Source organism: Myotis lucifugus, unplaced genomic scaffold (assembly GCF_000147115.1).
Source record: "Myotis lucifugus unplaced genomic scaffold, Myoluc2.0 scaffold_21, whole genome shotgun sequence".
Classification (NCBI taxonomy): Eukaryota; Metazoa; Chordata; class Mammalia; order Chiroptera; family Vespertilionidae; genus Myotis; species Myotis lucifugus.
In genome coordinates this window covers 8,881,424-8,898,064 of record NW_005871069.1, presented here as the reverse complement: position 1 = coordinate 8,898,064, position 16,641 = coordinate 8,881,424, and the positions used below count along the sequence as shown (strand labels likewise).

General features: G+C 40.4%; 1 protein-coding gene across 5 annotated transcripts in view; it reads left to right on the top strand.

Annotated features, from left to right (window-relative positions):
• The window catches only part of GK5 (glycerol kinase 5 (putative)), a 132,054-nt gene that overhangs the window by 99,055 nt on the left and 16,358 nt on the right, over nucleotides 1-16,641 (top strand). For 3 of the 5 annotated variants that reach the window (XM_023751450.1, XM_023751448.1, XM_023751451.1), the window contains one exon: nucleotides 10,635-10,955. The exons of 1 other annotated variant lie outside the window; for it this stretch is intronic. In XM_023751450.1, the coding sequence (XP_023607218.1) occupies nucleotides 10,635-10,783 (149 nt within the window). In that variant the 3' untranslated portion in view covers nucleotides 10,784-10,955. Of the gene's footprint in view, nucleotides 1-7,748; nucleotides 7,949-10,634; nucleotides 10,956-16,641 lie in introns of those variants that run through there. One more of the 5 variants, XR_002828495.1, reaches the window with a different exon arrangement.

Below are 16,641 nucleotides of genomic sequence, written 5' to 3'. Positions count from 1 at the left end.
GGGCAAACTTTTTGACTCGAGGGCCACAATGGGTTCTTAAACTGGACCGGAGGGCCGGAACAAAAGCATGGATGGAGTGTTTGTGTGAACTAATATAAATTCAAAGTAAACATCATTACATAAAAGGGTACGGTCTTTTTTGTTTTTAGTTTTATTCATTTCAAACGGGCCGGATCCGGCCCGCGGGCTGTAGTTTGCCCACGGCTGATCTAGAACCATGTGAGCCAGTGAATCTAATGACCTTTGTATATTTTGGTCTACAGGTGGTTAAATTGACATAAATCCTGAGTTAAGTCCTGACCAGACAATTGGGGGCTATCTCTAAAGCCCTGGGGTAAAACTGTCCAATCTGATCATGGGGGACCCCACTGACATTTACTAAGAAGTATTTGTCTCTAAACTGTTGAGTTGTATTTAGGACTGACCGCTTCTCTGATCCTGAGAGTGTCTTACTTAAAAGAAGCATTATATCCTTCCATGATAAATTAAATGTTTATGTCTGTCCCTGAAAAACATCTATGTACTTATTAGGGTTATCTGAAAACTTTCCTAAATCCATCTTAATTTGTCTTAAGTCCTGTAGGGAAAATGATACCTGGACCCGGATGGGTCTGGACTCTCCCCCAGACACTGCCTGTAGAGGGCAAAGGGTAGCCAGGGGCCTGGGTGGCCAAGTTCCCTCAGGTCTAGGCAGGACTTATTCTTCCAGGGGTCCTGGATAAGGAAGACAAGATGGCTCAGGTGTATTTAGTGGGCCACTAGGCCCCATCACCTTCCTAGGGGTTTTTGGCTCTCTTATACCGTTTTGGGTCAATGTTTCCAGGCATCAGGGGTCAATTTTGTATTGCTTACACAATTTTTTATTGTTTCTTAAGGCAAAGAAAGCCTGAACATATGGGACCTCAGACCACTTCCCTTCCTTCCTACAGAAAATATTTAATTGTATGATGGTAATACTCCCCTTTGAGGGCCATGCCTCTCAATCTGCCAAGCTTATATTGTGGCCATACTTAAGTATGCTTTCTCTTCAGGGTTTGTGGATCAAACGAATCCCAGTTACTCAAAATGCAATCTAGAGGGTGTGCTGACCTTGGTGGCAGATGAGTTCCCCATCTGAAAAGACAAAATGAACAAAGAGGCTACCAGTTCCATCTTGTTAGGGCCCCCGCAGGACATCTCCTGTGTAGGGCAAGAAAGACTGCCTGTTAGTGCACACACACTAATAGCTGACCTTCCTGGCTGGACTTGCTCATAGGGAAGGTCCTGACTTAACCCCCTACTGCTGGTGCTCACATGTGTGTGACCATATTTGAGTATCTGTCAGGCAGTCACACTTTACTAATGAGATTTCCTGTGCTGCCTGTGTGATTTCCCTTAATGGGAAAGGGAACAAACTCTGGTCTGATTTCTAGAGTGGCCTAGATGGTTAAAATATTTCTGTAGGGCAAATTGAGCCTATTGGAATGACCTAAAGAAAAGTTCCTTAAAATTCAAACCGTTGGAAGGTTGTCAAGCTTATTTGACCAAAAGATGTGATGTTTTTCCTCAGAGCCAAGAAATCCTTGCTCTCTGTCAGAGGGACAATGAGGCCTGGGCATGGAAGGAGGTGGTGTCTAGAGGTGGTATTCTCTGAGCTGAGTAGGGTTTATAACCTAGTGGAGACAAACTGAACAACAAGAGTTATGACAAATGGTCCAGTGGAAGAAAAAGTGTTTTAGTACTCAATGATTCCAAATCAAAGGATGGGAGAAAATTAAGCATTAGTTTGAAGAGTTGTAGCTAAACATCCAAAAAAACTAAACAAATTTAGAATTTAGTTCAATTCATATATGAAAAATAAAACTTCAAAACAATTAACTGGAGTCTATTCCCAATTGTGTACTATAGAGTTTGTTGAGACACAATTGTTCTCTCTAAAATCACCCTCATTTTTATTAAAGATCAAATTAAGTCTAGTTGCAATTTGGCCTGATTATTTGCAGGAATACAAATAATACAATTGACTGTATAGGCTCTTTTAAAATTTGCTTTGCTGGAATCTCATGATTGAGGTTTTTTGTTTTTGTTTTTATTTTATTTTTTTCATGATTGAGCTTTAATGAGCCTTTTATGGCTCATTAAAGAAGCCGAGCCACCTACTTGCCATCAGGCTTGCCTACAATACCTGTAGACTTGGGTGAATTCCCCAAGTATTTGAGGTTCCCAAAATTCCTTGAGGTTCATTTCTTGACATCTTTCAGGAAAGTAACCTTCATTCCTTACCTGGAAAGACTACCATGAACCACGTACCAAGCAAGGTACCAGGCTTTTCTCCAAGGCGCTCACATTGCCGTCAAGTTTTTTCTGGTGACATCCAGAGTCCAAACATGTCTCTCTCAGACATGACACTCTAGTTAAAGTCTTAGTCAATAAAATGGCAGTTGGAAAGTGGTCTTATTAAATTAATGCAAAGAAATGCATTGCCATGATTTACTCATTAAGAATTGCCAAATTCTGGAGGGATATGGTAGGGAGAAAAATATATAATTTACCAAATTGCTTTAAGAAAAGAAGTTTCCTTCAGTCTGAAAAACAAAAAGATTAAGAATCAGCAATACTTTCAAAAGTTATAAAAACTATAATTATTTTCAGTTCATTCAGTCCCATAATTAATTTTTTTGTTTCTCCTGATTTTTCCTGCCAGTACTTCTATAAATCCAGATAGTCTGTAGAATTCTAATAATTTTCATCCAGTTTGAAGGGAATGATCTGAAAATGTTAGAGTCCTTTCCATGGATCCCTCAGAAGATGTAACATTTTTCTAAATGCATTATAACAAAACAGTGACTATCTCTAAATGATAAGAAGAAATTTTAAATGACATGGTTATGGATTTGAGTATAATACAAATGACATGGAATCTTGTCCTTTCTGCAAAATACTGTTACAGAAGACCAAGAAATACCAAGCACGCTTCCTAGAGAAAGGGAGGGACCCCGCTTATTAACACTAGTGGACTCTGGGAATAATTTCCAAATCAGAGTGAAGAAACATGCAGAGAGCCTGTCTATATATATCCTGCTGGGGTCTTTGTTCTGCAGATATACCCCCTGCCCCCTTCGTGGCCCTGCAGGAAGGCCCCCAGGTGTCAGGCCACATCCAATGGTCTGTTCTGGCACCAGCATAACAACTCTCCCCACCCAGGGCAGTGCATTTTTCACAGTTCCATAGCCTCTACATTTAGATAACAAGTTCTGCAAGACCAGTTTCCTCCTCATCCCACCCCCACCTTGTCCCACAAGCTTCTTTTAGCCTTGTGGAGCAACAAATCCACAGAGGGTGTTTCTGGTATCCAGGTGTTCAGTCCTGCAACCTTGAGAGTGGTGAGGGTGGTCAGGATGACGGTATGTGGTCCCTTCCAGGTAGGAGTCAGTCCTTGGGTGGTCTTTACCCAAACAGAGTCACCAGGTTGGAAGGCAGAACATCTCAGACGTGCTTCTGGATTGCTTTCTGGGTAGACTGTAAAGCCTGTAAGAACTTGAGTAAAAATTAGTTATGGATTTCAGCCTTTACCCACCAGAATCTGTAGAGGCCCCACTGGTTTCCAGGGCAGCCTTCTGGGCTGCTTCATCTGTGGCCCGGTTCCCTCTTGCCTCTGTGGAGTCCCCATACCCTGCAACGGCACTCCGCATGTGAGCTGTTGCAATCGCATACCCGCCATCAGCACAAATTGTCACTGTTTCTTCTCTTGCCCACCAGAGAGCCTGAATAAGGGCAATCAACTCGGCCTTTTGTGCCGAAGTCCTGCAGGCGAGCACCTGAGATCAGATGGTTCAATCCAAAGCAACCACCACTGCCCCCACATACCTGACTCCTCCCTGGACAGAACTGCTCCCGTCCATGAATAGTACCTCATCTGGGGATGCCAGTGGGGTGTCATTGAGGCCCAGGTGGGCTGTCTTTACAAAGTCGTCGACCTCTAAACAGTTATGTAGAGGTTCCTCAGGGTCATCATCAGGAAGGAGTTCTGGTAGCAGAAGAGCCTGAAACTGGATGACTCGAGCATTTGACATCCAGGGCTCCGGTATGCTCCTGAGCAAAGCCTCAACCGCATAACTGTGGCCACTACCGCCCGGAGGCAAGCAGGCTAACCGGATTCAACAGGGTTGAGTCTCTTGGACACGTAGGCTACTGGTCTTTTCCAAGGCCCAAGACTTTGGGCGAGGACCCCTTTGGCTATGCCCCTTGTCTCACATACACATCTGGTAGTGCCAGTTGGCCCATCATCCTTGCTCATGTCTGTCTTACTGCCTAATATATTACCTCAAGGATCCTGGCTCTGAATTCTTTCAGGGAAAATGGGGTTGAAATTCTCTTCTGTAATTACTTCCATGCTGAGATGGGTCAGAAGTTTCTCTCAGAGCCAAGAGATCCTTGCTGTCTGTCAGAGGGACGATGAGGCCTGGGCACAGAAGGAGGTGGGCTTGTGACCTGGCAGAGACAAACTGTAGCAATTAGAATAGTAAGAGTCACAACATCCTTGTCTCTCTGGAGCCATGTCCATGAAGACGCAGGCATCTTCTAAGTCTATTATACAGTTTTCTGCAGGCCACTGTCAGGGCTATGCGTGGCAGCTGGTTCCTCTTTCCAGCCACAAACACAGTCTGTCCAATTCCCCAAAATGTATTCTGGCACAGGAGAAAGTTGCTTCACTGTACACCGGTAGCTTAACCCCTATACAACTGGGCTTGGACCTCTGCCTAGCAAACTGCAGTCTACAAGTTCAATATGCAGCCTCCGATCCTCTCAACCCAACGGGGTCTTGGCCAGTCCCTCAGTCAGACTTCTCCTCTCTTGGAGAATCTCAAAGTCTTGAAGGCTCCCTCCCAGGTCCAGGGAGAGCGCCTTTTTTTTTTTGCCCTTTTGTTAACCCTGTTTACTAGTTACAGGGTCCTGCCATAAGCTGCCAGTCCAAAACAGCCAGAGTTGCAGTTAGAAATAGCCCTGCATATTACAAAGCGCTCCTGTGGCAGTGGGTTGGGTACCAGGCCCCTGCCTTCGTCCCCGTCCCCTGTGGCAGAGCAATGATCAGGCCTCTCCCAAGGGAGTGCACTGGAAGGGGATATCAGCCACCCCTCTGCTAGCAGCAACAGGTACCGAACCCTTTCAGTACATTTGACCAGCTTCATTCCCGGCCACTTTTACAGATTCCAGGGCCCGTTGTCTTCTTTTAACCAGCAAGCCAAATGACACTGGCCTGTATTATTTCCTATTGTGAGATAGAGGAAGACAATTCCTAGAGAGGGGAGAAATAGAAACAGCGGGAGTTTTCTGAGAAAAATACAGGCCGTCACTGTAGTGCCCTCCCTCCTAGAGGCTGGGTTCCGACCTGTGGAGGAAAATGACTCTTAGTTGGCTTGGAAAAGAAGGCAGAGGATGACAAGGGTGCAGGGAAATTTTACTAAAAGCCTGGAGGGTCTCCTGAAAGAAAAGATCCTTAATTTAGCACAGGCAGGGGGCAGGGCCCGTAAAATCTCCCCGCCCTGCGGAGCTGTGAGCCCCCCTCCTGAAAGTCCCAGTCAGACAAGAAAAGCCACAGATACCTTTAAATCTACCCCAGAATTCCAAAATTTCAACCTAACAGCAAAATCACAGAGCAAACCGAAGTCCCTAGTATACAAACATAGACAGAAATTTTTACTAAGTGGGCTGATTCCTCCCGTGATAGAGAGCAAACATCTCTGAGAAAACTAACTCAACAGCGCTGCTTGAGACGTTTGCAGACCATCACAGGTTCAGCCTTCAGCAAATCAAACGTTTTAACCAAATGAGCGAACAGAAAATCAAAGTAGTTTTTGCTTTCACACAGACCAGTTAATCAGCAGATAATTATGCCAAGACATACAAACATCTGTACTCTCACTCTCTCAGACTAGCCCAGACTGGAGCTGAGCAGATAATGCCCAACTGCCCAGATGGGCATGGGGGCACTCCTGGCACCCACGCCCCAGACCAGAATTCTTGACCGACGTCTTGGTGAGAACCTACCGGAGGAGTTAAGGTTGCATCGAGCCCCCCTTCTCGGTAGCAAATTTACTAGTCCCACACACAAACAAACAGAAGAGTGAACCCATAATTCCTTAATCGAATCTGAATTCACTCACCTCCAGAGTCCTGATTCCTGATTTACCTGACGAAGTCCTTTGACTTCTGGGGAGGTGATCAAGCTCCCCATTCCACTCACTTGGAGTGGGCCTGACTGACTGGGGCCCCTACCTTACCGATTCTGCTGACAGGTCCAAAGGTGTCCATCCACTTTCTCCAGATGCCGGCCAGGTCCTGGGCTGAGGTCCGGGAGCAGCTGGAGTTTCCCCTGGTTCAATTCTGCTAAAATCAGCAGCGTGCACCTCCCGGAGGCCTATCCTGCGCACCCAGGCCCCAAACCCTGTCCACTCACCGGAGGCAAGAGCAAAACGCGGTTAGCTTCCCGGTTCAGGGAACCATATGTTTCGGAAGAGCAAAGAAAGACCAAGCACGCTTCCTAGAGAAAGGGAGGGACCCCGCTTATTAATACTAGTGGACTCCGGGAATAATTTCCAAATCAGAGTGAAGAAACATGCAGAGAGCCTGTCATATATATCCTGCTGGGGTCTTTGTCTTGCAGATATTCCCCCTGCCCCCTTCGTGGCCCTTGCAGGAAGGTCCCCAGGTGTCAGGCCACATCAGATGGTCCGTCCTGGCACCAGCATAACAACCTTCCCCCCCAGGGCAGTGCATTGTTCACAGTTCCATAGCCTCTGCATTTAGATAACAAGTTCTGCAAGACCAGTTTCCTCCTCAATACAATATTCTAGAATAGCAATTAGAGTTATAAGTGAAGGTGTAATATAGTTATTGTTTATTTGACAAACCTTTCCATCACTAATTGGATTTCTGCTATCTCTCTGCTTGTGTAGATTGACTTAAGCTATTTATCCTCTGGTTGGGGAGGAATCGTGTAAACCATTTACTTTTTAAGTGTCCTTGGTTTAAGGAAGATAGAATTTACTAAATGGCTGCAGACTGCTGAATGTTCTAGGCCAGTGATGGCGAACCTTTTGAAAAACCCTAACTTAACTCTGGTGCCGTGTCACATATAGAAATTTTTTGATATTTGCAACCGTAGTAAAACAAAGACTTATATTTTTGATATTTATTTTATATATTTAAATGCCATTTAACAGAGAAAAATCAACCAAAAAAATGAGTTCGCGTGTCACCTCTCACACGCGTGTCATAGGTTCGCCATCACTGTTCTAGGCTGTTCCCAATTTGGATCCTCATCTCCCCATATAAATTAATTTATATGAGAGACCTTTACTGTATTGTGAAAAGTCAATTTATACAGGCAATTAAAGCATGCACCTTTACTGAAAAAGCAAAGCAAGTAAACATATACATCTGGGTTATGAAGTATAGACGGGCCCCAGCCAATCCGAAGAGGATGCTGGGTGGGGTTCTGAGGCATCATACACCCTCCTGTCCATATGTCTTAAAATTACTTTGCTGAATATTCTGGTACAGATTATTTCTTAAGGTTCCCTGTTACTTTGTTGTGGCCTCCCAGAAATCATGAGAAGCACCTGGCAACTTTATTTTGCTAAGCCTTGAGACTGCTAGCTTCTTTGCTTAAGGAGTGAACCCACCACCTTTTTTATCTTTCCTTTCCCCATCCCTTTTTGCATTCTTTTGTTAGGGAAATTTTTTAACTATCTGCTCTTGTGTCCTAGGCTGGGGAAGATAATGGCTTGATAGATACAAGATGGCTGTAAATTGCCCACATTGTTTGGCCTTGGTTTTAACTTTTGATCTGGTGGATTCCTCAAGAAGAGGATTTGGGGCTTGATCTTCAAGGCATTGGAGAGCCACTGAAGACTCTGAGCAGGAGAGGCTCATGGATAGATCTCCATTTGAACAGATCACTTTGGAAGTTAGTGGAAGGACTAATTTGGAGGGTAAAGCATGGAAGTGCAGAGACCATTAGGGAGTTCTTTATGAAATACTCCCTTGGGACACTGGGAATGTTTTAATGTGTTCCTGTATGGAAGGGAGGAGTGTTTGTGCAGAACAGAATATTTCAGTTAAACTTTAGGCTAAGACTTAACATAGTAAAGTTACAAATCCAAAAAACCTGAAATCTTGGTAAATTTAACTTCAACTTAATTTTACTAAAAATCTGTTAACTTTGAATAAAATGATCACACTTTCATTTGTTCATTGACTAATATTTGATTAATTCAAATTTAAGAAAAAAACTTTCCCTTGGTCATTCCCATTTACAAATTTAAAGTTTTTTGTATATATCAACCCTTAAAAATTTAATATAGTTGATTTTTAAAAATAATCCTATATAATAAAAGGCTAATATGCAAATTGTCCCCTTGACCAGGACTTTGACCAGGGGGTGGGGCCGTGGCCCCTCCCCCAGTCAGCTCCGCCCCTGATCAGCCCCTCCCACCCCAATCGGGGGTGGGGCCAGCCGACCAACCTCCTGCGTCCCCTCCCCCTGGCCAGCCTGGCTCGATTGGACCCCACCCGTGCACGAATTCATGCACCGGGCCTCTAGTCTATATATATAAAAGGCTAATATGCAAAGTGTCCCCTTAGGAGGTCGGCTGGGAGACCAGGAGTTTGATCACTTGCTGTAACATGCGCTGAACACCAGGGGCCGGTGCAGAACAAAAGAAGGCCTGGGCCAGCAGCCAGCAGCGATGCCCTGGCTGGCAGCTGGCAGCCAGGGAAGGGAGGCCCCGGCCGGCAGCTGGAAGGCCCCTATCAGCCCTGATCACTACCAGGCCTAGGGACCCTACCTGTGCACAAATTTCATGCACCAGGCCTCTAGTTTTACATAACTAACTGAGCAAACTTAGACCTGTAACAAGAAAAATCTAAAGTACTTAAATAACTCTTGCAAATTGAATAAATTATGCTTATAATTATAATAAATCAAATTCTCATAAAATTCTAATATAAGAAGTATGTCAGATTCTCTTGAACATTTAAAATAATTTAAATAACAAGCATGTGCACATTATTCATACACATAACATAGTGGCTTGAGTTTCATCTGCTTCATTATATCTGTTTTTAATTTCTAACCTTTTCAGTGAAGTGGTACTGCACTCACTGCAGGGAAGCAGTTTCACCTTCTCAGAATAGCTGAGACTTCTGGTCAGAAGGCTTCTCTTTCGGACATTTGAGACTGAAGGCTGTGCACATCCTCTGTGTTTTCAAAAGTCACTCAGAGTCATGGATCTATTCCATGCATATTTAATAAAATAACTTTAGAAATATGTATGCCTTGGTCTAAATAATAAATTCTGGAAATACGGATTTTAAGAACATATTTATTTTTATGACTAGATTTATCTAACTGTATTATACTAATTAAAACTATGTTTAGTCTTTTAGAAACTTCTATCAATATCTTTAAATATAGAGTCTAAAATGTTAACTTTGTAAATAGAAAGATTGTGACTTGGCAGAAAATTTTAGAAGGAAGAATTTTGTGTCAGTTTTATTGGTAGGAGAAAACGTACATCACAAGACTTGTCAACTAAGTACTTCAGAGTAAGTGAGATGTGCCAAGTTTACTACCAAGACCTCTCTGCTGTTTTAGACCACTTATGCTCATAGTTGTGTGCTCTTGCTGCTTATTTAAAGAACAATGTGTGCCAGAACTCCAACATTGTATTGAATAGGAACTTAAGTAATTTGTATGAAATGCAATAGTTTGAAAAGAAAGTTTATTCTAGTAAGTCCCATTTTTAAATTTTGTGCATATACCTAGGGCAGTGATGGCGAACCTTTTGAGCTTGGCATGTCAGCATTTTGAAAAACCCTAACTTAACTCTGGTGCCGTGTCACATATAGAAATTTTTTGATATTTTCAACCATAGTAAAACAAAGAGTTATAGTTTTGCTATTTATTTTATATATTTAAATGCCATTTAACAAAGAAAAATCAACCAAAAAATGAGTTCGCGTGTCACCTTTGACACGCGTGTCATAGGTTCGCCATCACTGACCTAGGGCAAGGTTGGGGAACGTTTAAGGCCCTAGAAATATTTTGATCTGGCCTTGCCAAGCAACCACAGGTGGGACTAAAAATTCAATAAATCTAGGAGTTTTTTTCATAGCAACGTAAGTTTATATTAAGTTAATTAAATTAAGCAAATGATGTTATAAATATCCGAATGCCCCTTGGCGGAAAAAAGGTTCCCCACCCCTGTTCTAAGGAGTTGTTTCTCCCCTCAAGATACATTCTTAACTTATCTTTGTTTTTTTTAATCTATAAGAAGAAAATATGCTATTTCTTTTTTTCTTAACAAGTCATGAAATTAAATGATGATGACAAGGCATGGTTGTTCTAGAAGCATCTTGGTGCTCTGCCATGTACACATAAAGCTAATAGTTAAAACCAAAAGACTTTTAAATCCTGCTGTATTCATTCCCTGGGACAGTGAATCCAACAAAATTCAAAAGCAGCAAAATACTTTGGATTGTGTTTTAAAATAATAATTGTTTACCTTTGCACCAATTCACATAGGTTTGTGGGTAAACTTTATGGAGTCATTATTTGCTTTAAAATTTGAGAATAATTTTTTCATCTATAGGGTTTTGGACTGACAAGGAGGAACTAAAGAAACTGAGACAAAGTGAAATGGTTTTCAAGCCACAGAAGAAATGGCAGGAATATGAAATGAGTATGGAAAACTGGGTGAAGGCAGTGAAACGCTCCATGAATTGGTATAACAAGACATAGCACCAAACAGAATGGCTGAAACCGCAGATGGCTGCATGTGACATGCAGATGAGATGAGCTCAGGAACACCAATACAATGGGGACTGAGAGGAGACTTAAAATGATCTGCACAACTGAAGAGAAAAAACACTGATTTTTTTAAAACAACAATAAACAAAATTTTTTAAACCTCCATTTTTTTTTTTTTTTACCCAAACCTTGGAAAGATTCTAAGGCGGCAGTACCTCAAAACTTTCTATCTTCTGTTTTGTAGCAAAATTCCAAAGGACATTAGTCATTAGCAATTATATTTTGACAGTTATAAGTCTTCCTTTTTAAAATACTAGGTCTATGGTACATATGAACATAATTATTTACTATCCAAATCAATAGTCCTAGATCAAGACCATTCACATTTTGTTCCAAAATTATATGAAAAGTATTCCTTTATTTAAAACTAGATGGACTATTCAAAGTCCACATAGCTATAAAAAAAATAATAACTGAAGAAATGTGGAATTTTGAAACATATTTTATATTTAAAGCCATAATTATTCAATGTTGTATCCAAATACAAGCTTGATGTGTTTATGTCGGATAAGCTTGTTAGTCAGTTTTTTCCTTTATTGAGCTTAAAGCCACTGCCTTAATTTTTCCTTGTTTAGTCAATATCCGAGCATTACGTATATATTAAAAACACTGAAACTTAGGGTATTGATTCCTAAGGAACAAGAAAATACTGTATTTTTCTTCTTAAATAGTATTTCTTTCAAACATTTCTGGCTAAAGTATAACATCCCATTTTAAAAAAACAAAACAAAATGTAGGTAGTAAGTATAAGTCTTGTCTTCTGTTTTTGTTTTTAATCTTTCTTAGTTGTTGAGATGTCTGCATATATGTCATTTGTTTTTATTAAGTGCCTAATTGACAGAGCTTAATTTGAAGAAAGTGCCCTAATTTACCAGTGACTTAATGATGGTTTTCATTAGGTCTTTTACTTGTCCAGTTATCTTTTTAATTTTGGTCTGTGTTTTCCTCTCTAAAACATGCAGGGGTAGTGGTAGAGGTCGGAGATGTACTTAAAAGAGCAAGACAGTTCTCTGTTTTCCAGCTTTCTTGATAGAAGAGTAGAGGGGCAAGAGTTGTGAGTAGCTTCAGGCCAGGAGTAAAATTGCCTTAAGGCAGTTGATCACCTTCCTGCTCTCAGATGATTTGCCCCTCCTTACTTTTGGGCTAGGTCAGTGGTCGGCAAACCGCGGCTCGAGAGCCACATGCGGCTCTTTGGCCCCTTGAGTGTGGCTCTTCCACAAAATACCACGTGCGGGCACGCATGTACAGTGCGATTGAAACTTCGTGGCCCATGCGCAGAAGTTGGTTTTCGGCCTGGGCAAGTCTATTTTGAAGAAGTGGCCTTAGAAGAAGTGGGCGATGCAGTGCCGGGGAGGTACATTGTTTTGAGGTACGTTCGCTGAGGTCGACCCCTTCCAACTCTCCCATCCACACTTGTCTATCTGAAACAAGTATACAGGACGAGTGTGGATGGGAGAGTTAGAAGGGGTCGACTTCAGCGAAAGTACCTCAGTCAGATTGAGGACGTTTTTAGCAAAGGCCAGCTTAGGAGTACCCTAATTAACTTAATAACAATGTACCTACCTATATAGTTTAAGTTTAAAAAATTTGGCTCTCAAAAGAAATTTCAATTGTTGTACTGTTGATATTTGGCTCTGTTGACTAATGAGTTTTCCGACCACTGGGCTAGGTTCCTGTTAGATTGGCGGCAGTGATGAGATTCACTTCCCTATTGGTCGGGTTTATCACAAAAAGTCCTATGGCTAGCTGTTTAATAATAATGTAATTGTAGAAGTGACTGTTACAGGGAATTTTGGTGTGCTTTTTTGTATGACCTAAGAAAAACAACCCCCGTCCCCCCAAAAAAACCACACAAACAAGATGATGGAGAAAGTTCAAATAGGTTGGTTGAATTGTGCTTTAATGTGTCTGTTCACTACTGAAAACAAGAATTTTCCAATTTTACTTGTATTTTCCTGAATGAAATGATATATTGTCACATTAGAAAAATTTTAATTGCAGTTGACATATAATATGATATTCGTTTCAGATGTACAGCATAGTGATAAAACATTTATATTCCTTACAAAGTGATCACAGCCATTAATCTAGTACCCACCTGGCACCATCCGTAATGATTATAACATTACTGACTGTATTCCCTATGCTGTACTTTACATCTCCATGCCTATTCTGTAACTACCAATCTGTACTTCCTAACCCCTTCACTTTTCTCACCCAGTTCCCAAATCTCCCTCCCACCTGGCAATGATCAAAATGTTTTCTGTATCTTCGAGTGTTTTCTGTTTTGTTTGTTAGTTTATTCTGTTCTTTAGATCCCACATATAAGTGAAATCATATGGTATTTGTCATTCTCTAACTTATTTCACTTAGCATAGTACCTTCTAGGTGCATCCATGTTATTGCAAATAGTAAGATTTCATTCTTTTTTATGGCCAAGTAAGATTTCATAGTATTTATGTATCATATCTTCTTTATCTAATCATCTAACGGTGGACACTTAGGTTGCTTCCACATCTTGCATTGTAAATAATGCTGCAATGAACATAGGGATGCATATGATTTTTTGAATAAGTGTTTTGGATTTCTTTGAACAAGTACCCAGAAGTGGGATATACTGTCATATATTTCTCTTTCAGAGGCAGATTTGATAGAATTAGGGGTCAAATTGCATTTCTACCATTTCTATTTCAATGTACTTTAATTGTCTTCTTAAATGATTATTTTGATGGAGTCGTTACTGCAAATGTATAGTATCATTAACTCCATTAATTAAGATTTGGAAATATTTTTATGTTGAGGTGTTTTGTTTACTGTAATAAGTCAGATTCCCTTATATAGATATCATACTCTTTTCATTCTTTGTTTTTTTTTATGTCCTTTTAACAAAGCTTGGGGCCAGTTAAAGGCTTTATTATCAAAATCATATAAAAGCTGCTCTGCTGTTTTAGTGTTTCTTACTAGTATAGAGTCTGCTTCTCAGTGGATATGATTTCATAGGAAATCTGTCTTTTTGTATTAGGATATATTGAATTATAACATTATAAATACCTAAAAAGTTTTTAGTTCATCTCTTTTTCACATTTTCCTTTCTCAACCTTAAAGCACAAAAAAAATATCTTTTAGATAATGTGGGAAAGTAACTTTGACTATCACTTATTGGAATTGAGCATCTCAGAAATCAGTGGCCATGTTTTTCTTTTGTTATCCTAGAAGTTACTCTTCTATTTTTAATATTTCAGTCTATTTTTAGTAACAGTTTCATAAATCTTTTGTCAGATTTGACTTAAATCAGAAGTGTGACTACATTTGCTTTTGTGGTTGTAGAAACAGGTGATGATCAAAATCAATTGAGCAAAAAAATTGTCCTTTCCATCTTTCAAGTTCATTTTTCATTTGCATGTTAATATTTGAAATTTTAAAAAATTGTGTGCTAATTTTCTCATAATGTTTTGTTTTCCCTAATATTATGGATCTGTCAGATATTTTTAGGAGGTATAGCTGTCTTATCCAGGAGAAAATTCCTATAAAATTTTTCTTAAAGTGGCACTGATTGCTTCTATACTACAGACTTAGTGGTTTTAAGTTTTTATTCTCAGCATTATTGACATTTTGGGACAGGTCATTCTTTGCTTTAGGGGCTGTTTTGTACATTATAGGATATTTAGCAGCATCCCTGGCCTCTACCCGTTAGCTACCAGTAGCATCCCAAGTTGTGGTTAAAAATGTCTCCACATATTGTCACATGTGCCCTGGGAGGCACCACAACCCCCAGCTGAGAACCACTGATACAGACTGTTAGAAGGAAAGAGGAGATGGGGGCCATGTGGAGTACCTATCACATCCTTTAATCTCTGCCTCATTTTACTTTAGTAAATGGTCCTTAACAAAAACAGGTGGTAGTGGAGTTTCCACTTTGTAAGGTTTCTACTTTGCTGGTTAATATGGTTAAAAAGGCGTTGTAATTGTTTTCTGCTAGTTTTACTCCCCCGACCCCACCCCCACCCTCTGGGTGGGTGGGTTCATGATTTCATGAAAGATTAATGTAGTCCATATGATCTGCCTTTGGTTTCCTTTCCATCTCTGAGCCAAGGGGGTGGTCTCTGTCTGTGTCTACCCCCCTCCCAAGCCTCCAGCAGACTGGAAACCCCCAGAAGCATGTCTGCTTCCATGGGACCTAACTCTGTGCCTTCATATTTGTGGGAGGAACTTTTACTCTGTTTACAAGGGCAACTTTTTTTTGTATATATATTTTATACTTGTTGACAGGGAGGAGCTTCTATTTGTTGCAAGTAAAACATGTTTTGTTGGATTAAGAAGGACTACTTTGGTATGAGAGCTGGAATCTTCATACTGTTATTTTTAAATTCTTCATGTTTATGAATTTGCATATGTATTTATGTAGAGATAAATACACCCACAAATACACGTTTACATTAACTTTTTAAGGTACATTTGGAGCCTTTCTAGTCGCAGGTTTTGTATATTTGACTGAAGATGACTAACAGATTGAATCTTAAGAATGTCACTCAGATGTTAGAGAGAAAAACTTGAGAAAGAGCCCCTTCTGCAAGGGACTTATACTAGGGACAAGTCTTTAATTAAAAATAATTTAGCCTAAGAGTTTGAAAAGAATCTATAATTCCTGAGGAGGATATAGGTGGAGCCTGGGGCTCTTCAACTTTAAGTGATTCTGGAGTCATCCCAGAGATAGTCTAGAAGGCTTGGATCTGCCCCCAAAGGATTCTGAACCACTTTGGGACATTTAGATCATGTTTCTGAATCAGAATTAAAAGCTCAAAACATACCCAGAACATATCTGGTCCCAGAATCATCCTTTTCCATAGACAAAGCCAAGTAATCTGGTTTGAATCAGTCCAAATGGGTAACCCCAAAGAAGCAAATATGTGACCCAGAAGTTTTGGAGCCTTATAGCAATAAATATTTTGGCACCAGCATTTATTATAAGTAACTGACTATAGTATATTATAAGTAACTGATCATATTCCCATGGATCCTTGCACTTGGAGGAATGCAAGAATGATCCTGGGAGTGGGAATGATAGAGGCAGAAACTAGAAGAATAGTATTTCTGAAATTCTCCGTTATTTCACTTCTGCTATCTTTACCCCTTTTACTATAAACTTGGTTGATTAATTAAAATGTCTATGTCTGTACAGATATTTATTATTTACAAAATAAATTATATAGATTCCAATTTAAATGAGCTGTGTCATTGTAAGAAACTGCCAAACTGTTTTCAGAGCAGCTATACCATTTCATATTCCCACCAGCAATGTATGAGTGACCTAGTTTCTCTACATCCTCACCAGCATTTGACATATAAATTAATCCTAACCATAAACCCAAACCTAAATTTGATAAATCAAATTCAAAACCTAACACTAACCCAAAACTTAAACCTATCTGTACCCTTAACTTTAACATAGCCTTAATCCTAATCCTTACCCTAACTAACCCTAAACTTAAACCATAGCTCTAAACCTAAACCAAAATTTAAAGCTTGCCAAAACCGGTTTGGCTCAGTGGATAGAGCGTCGGCCTGCGGACTGAAAGGTCCCAGGTTCGATTCCGGTCAAGGGCATGTACCTGGGTTGCGGGCACATCCCCAGTGGGAGATGTGCAGGAGGCAGCTGATCGATGTTTCTCTCTTACCGATGTTTCTAACTCTCTATCTCTCTCCCTTCCTCTCTGTAAAAAATCAATAAAATATATTTAAAAAAAAAATTTAAAGCTAAACCTAACCCAAATCCTAATTCTAAACCTAAT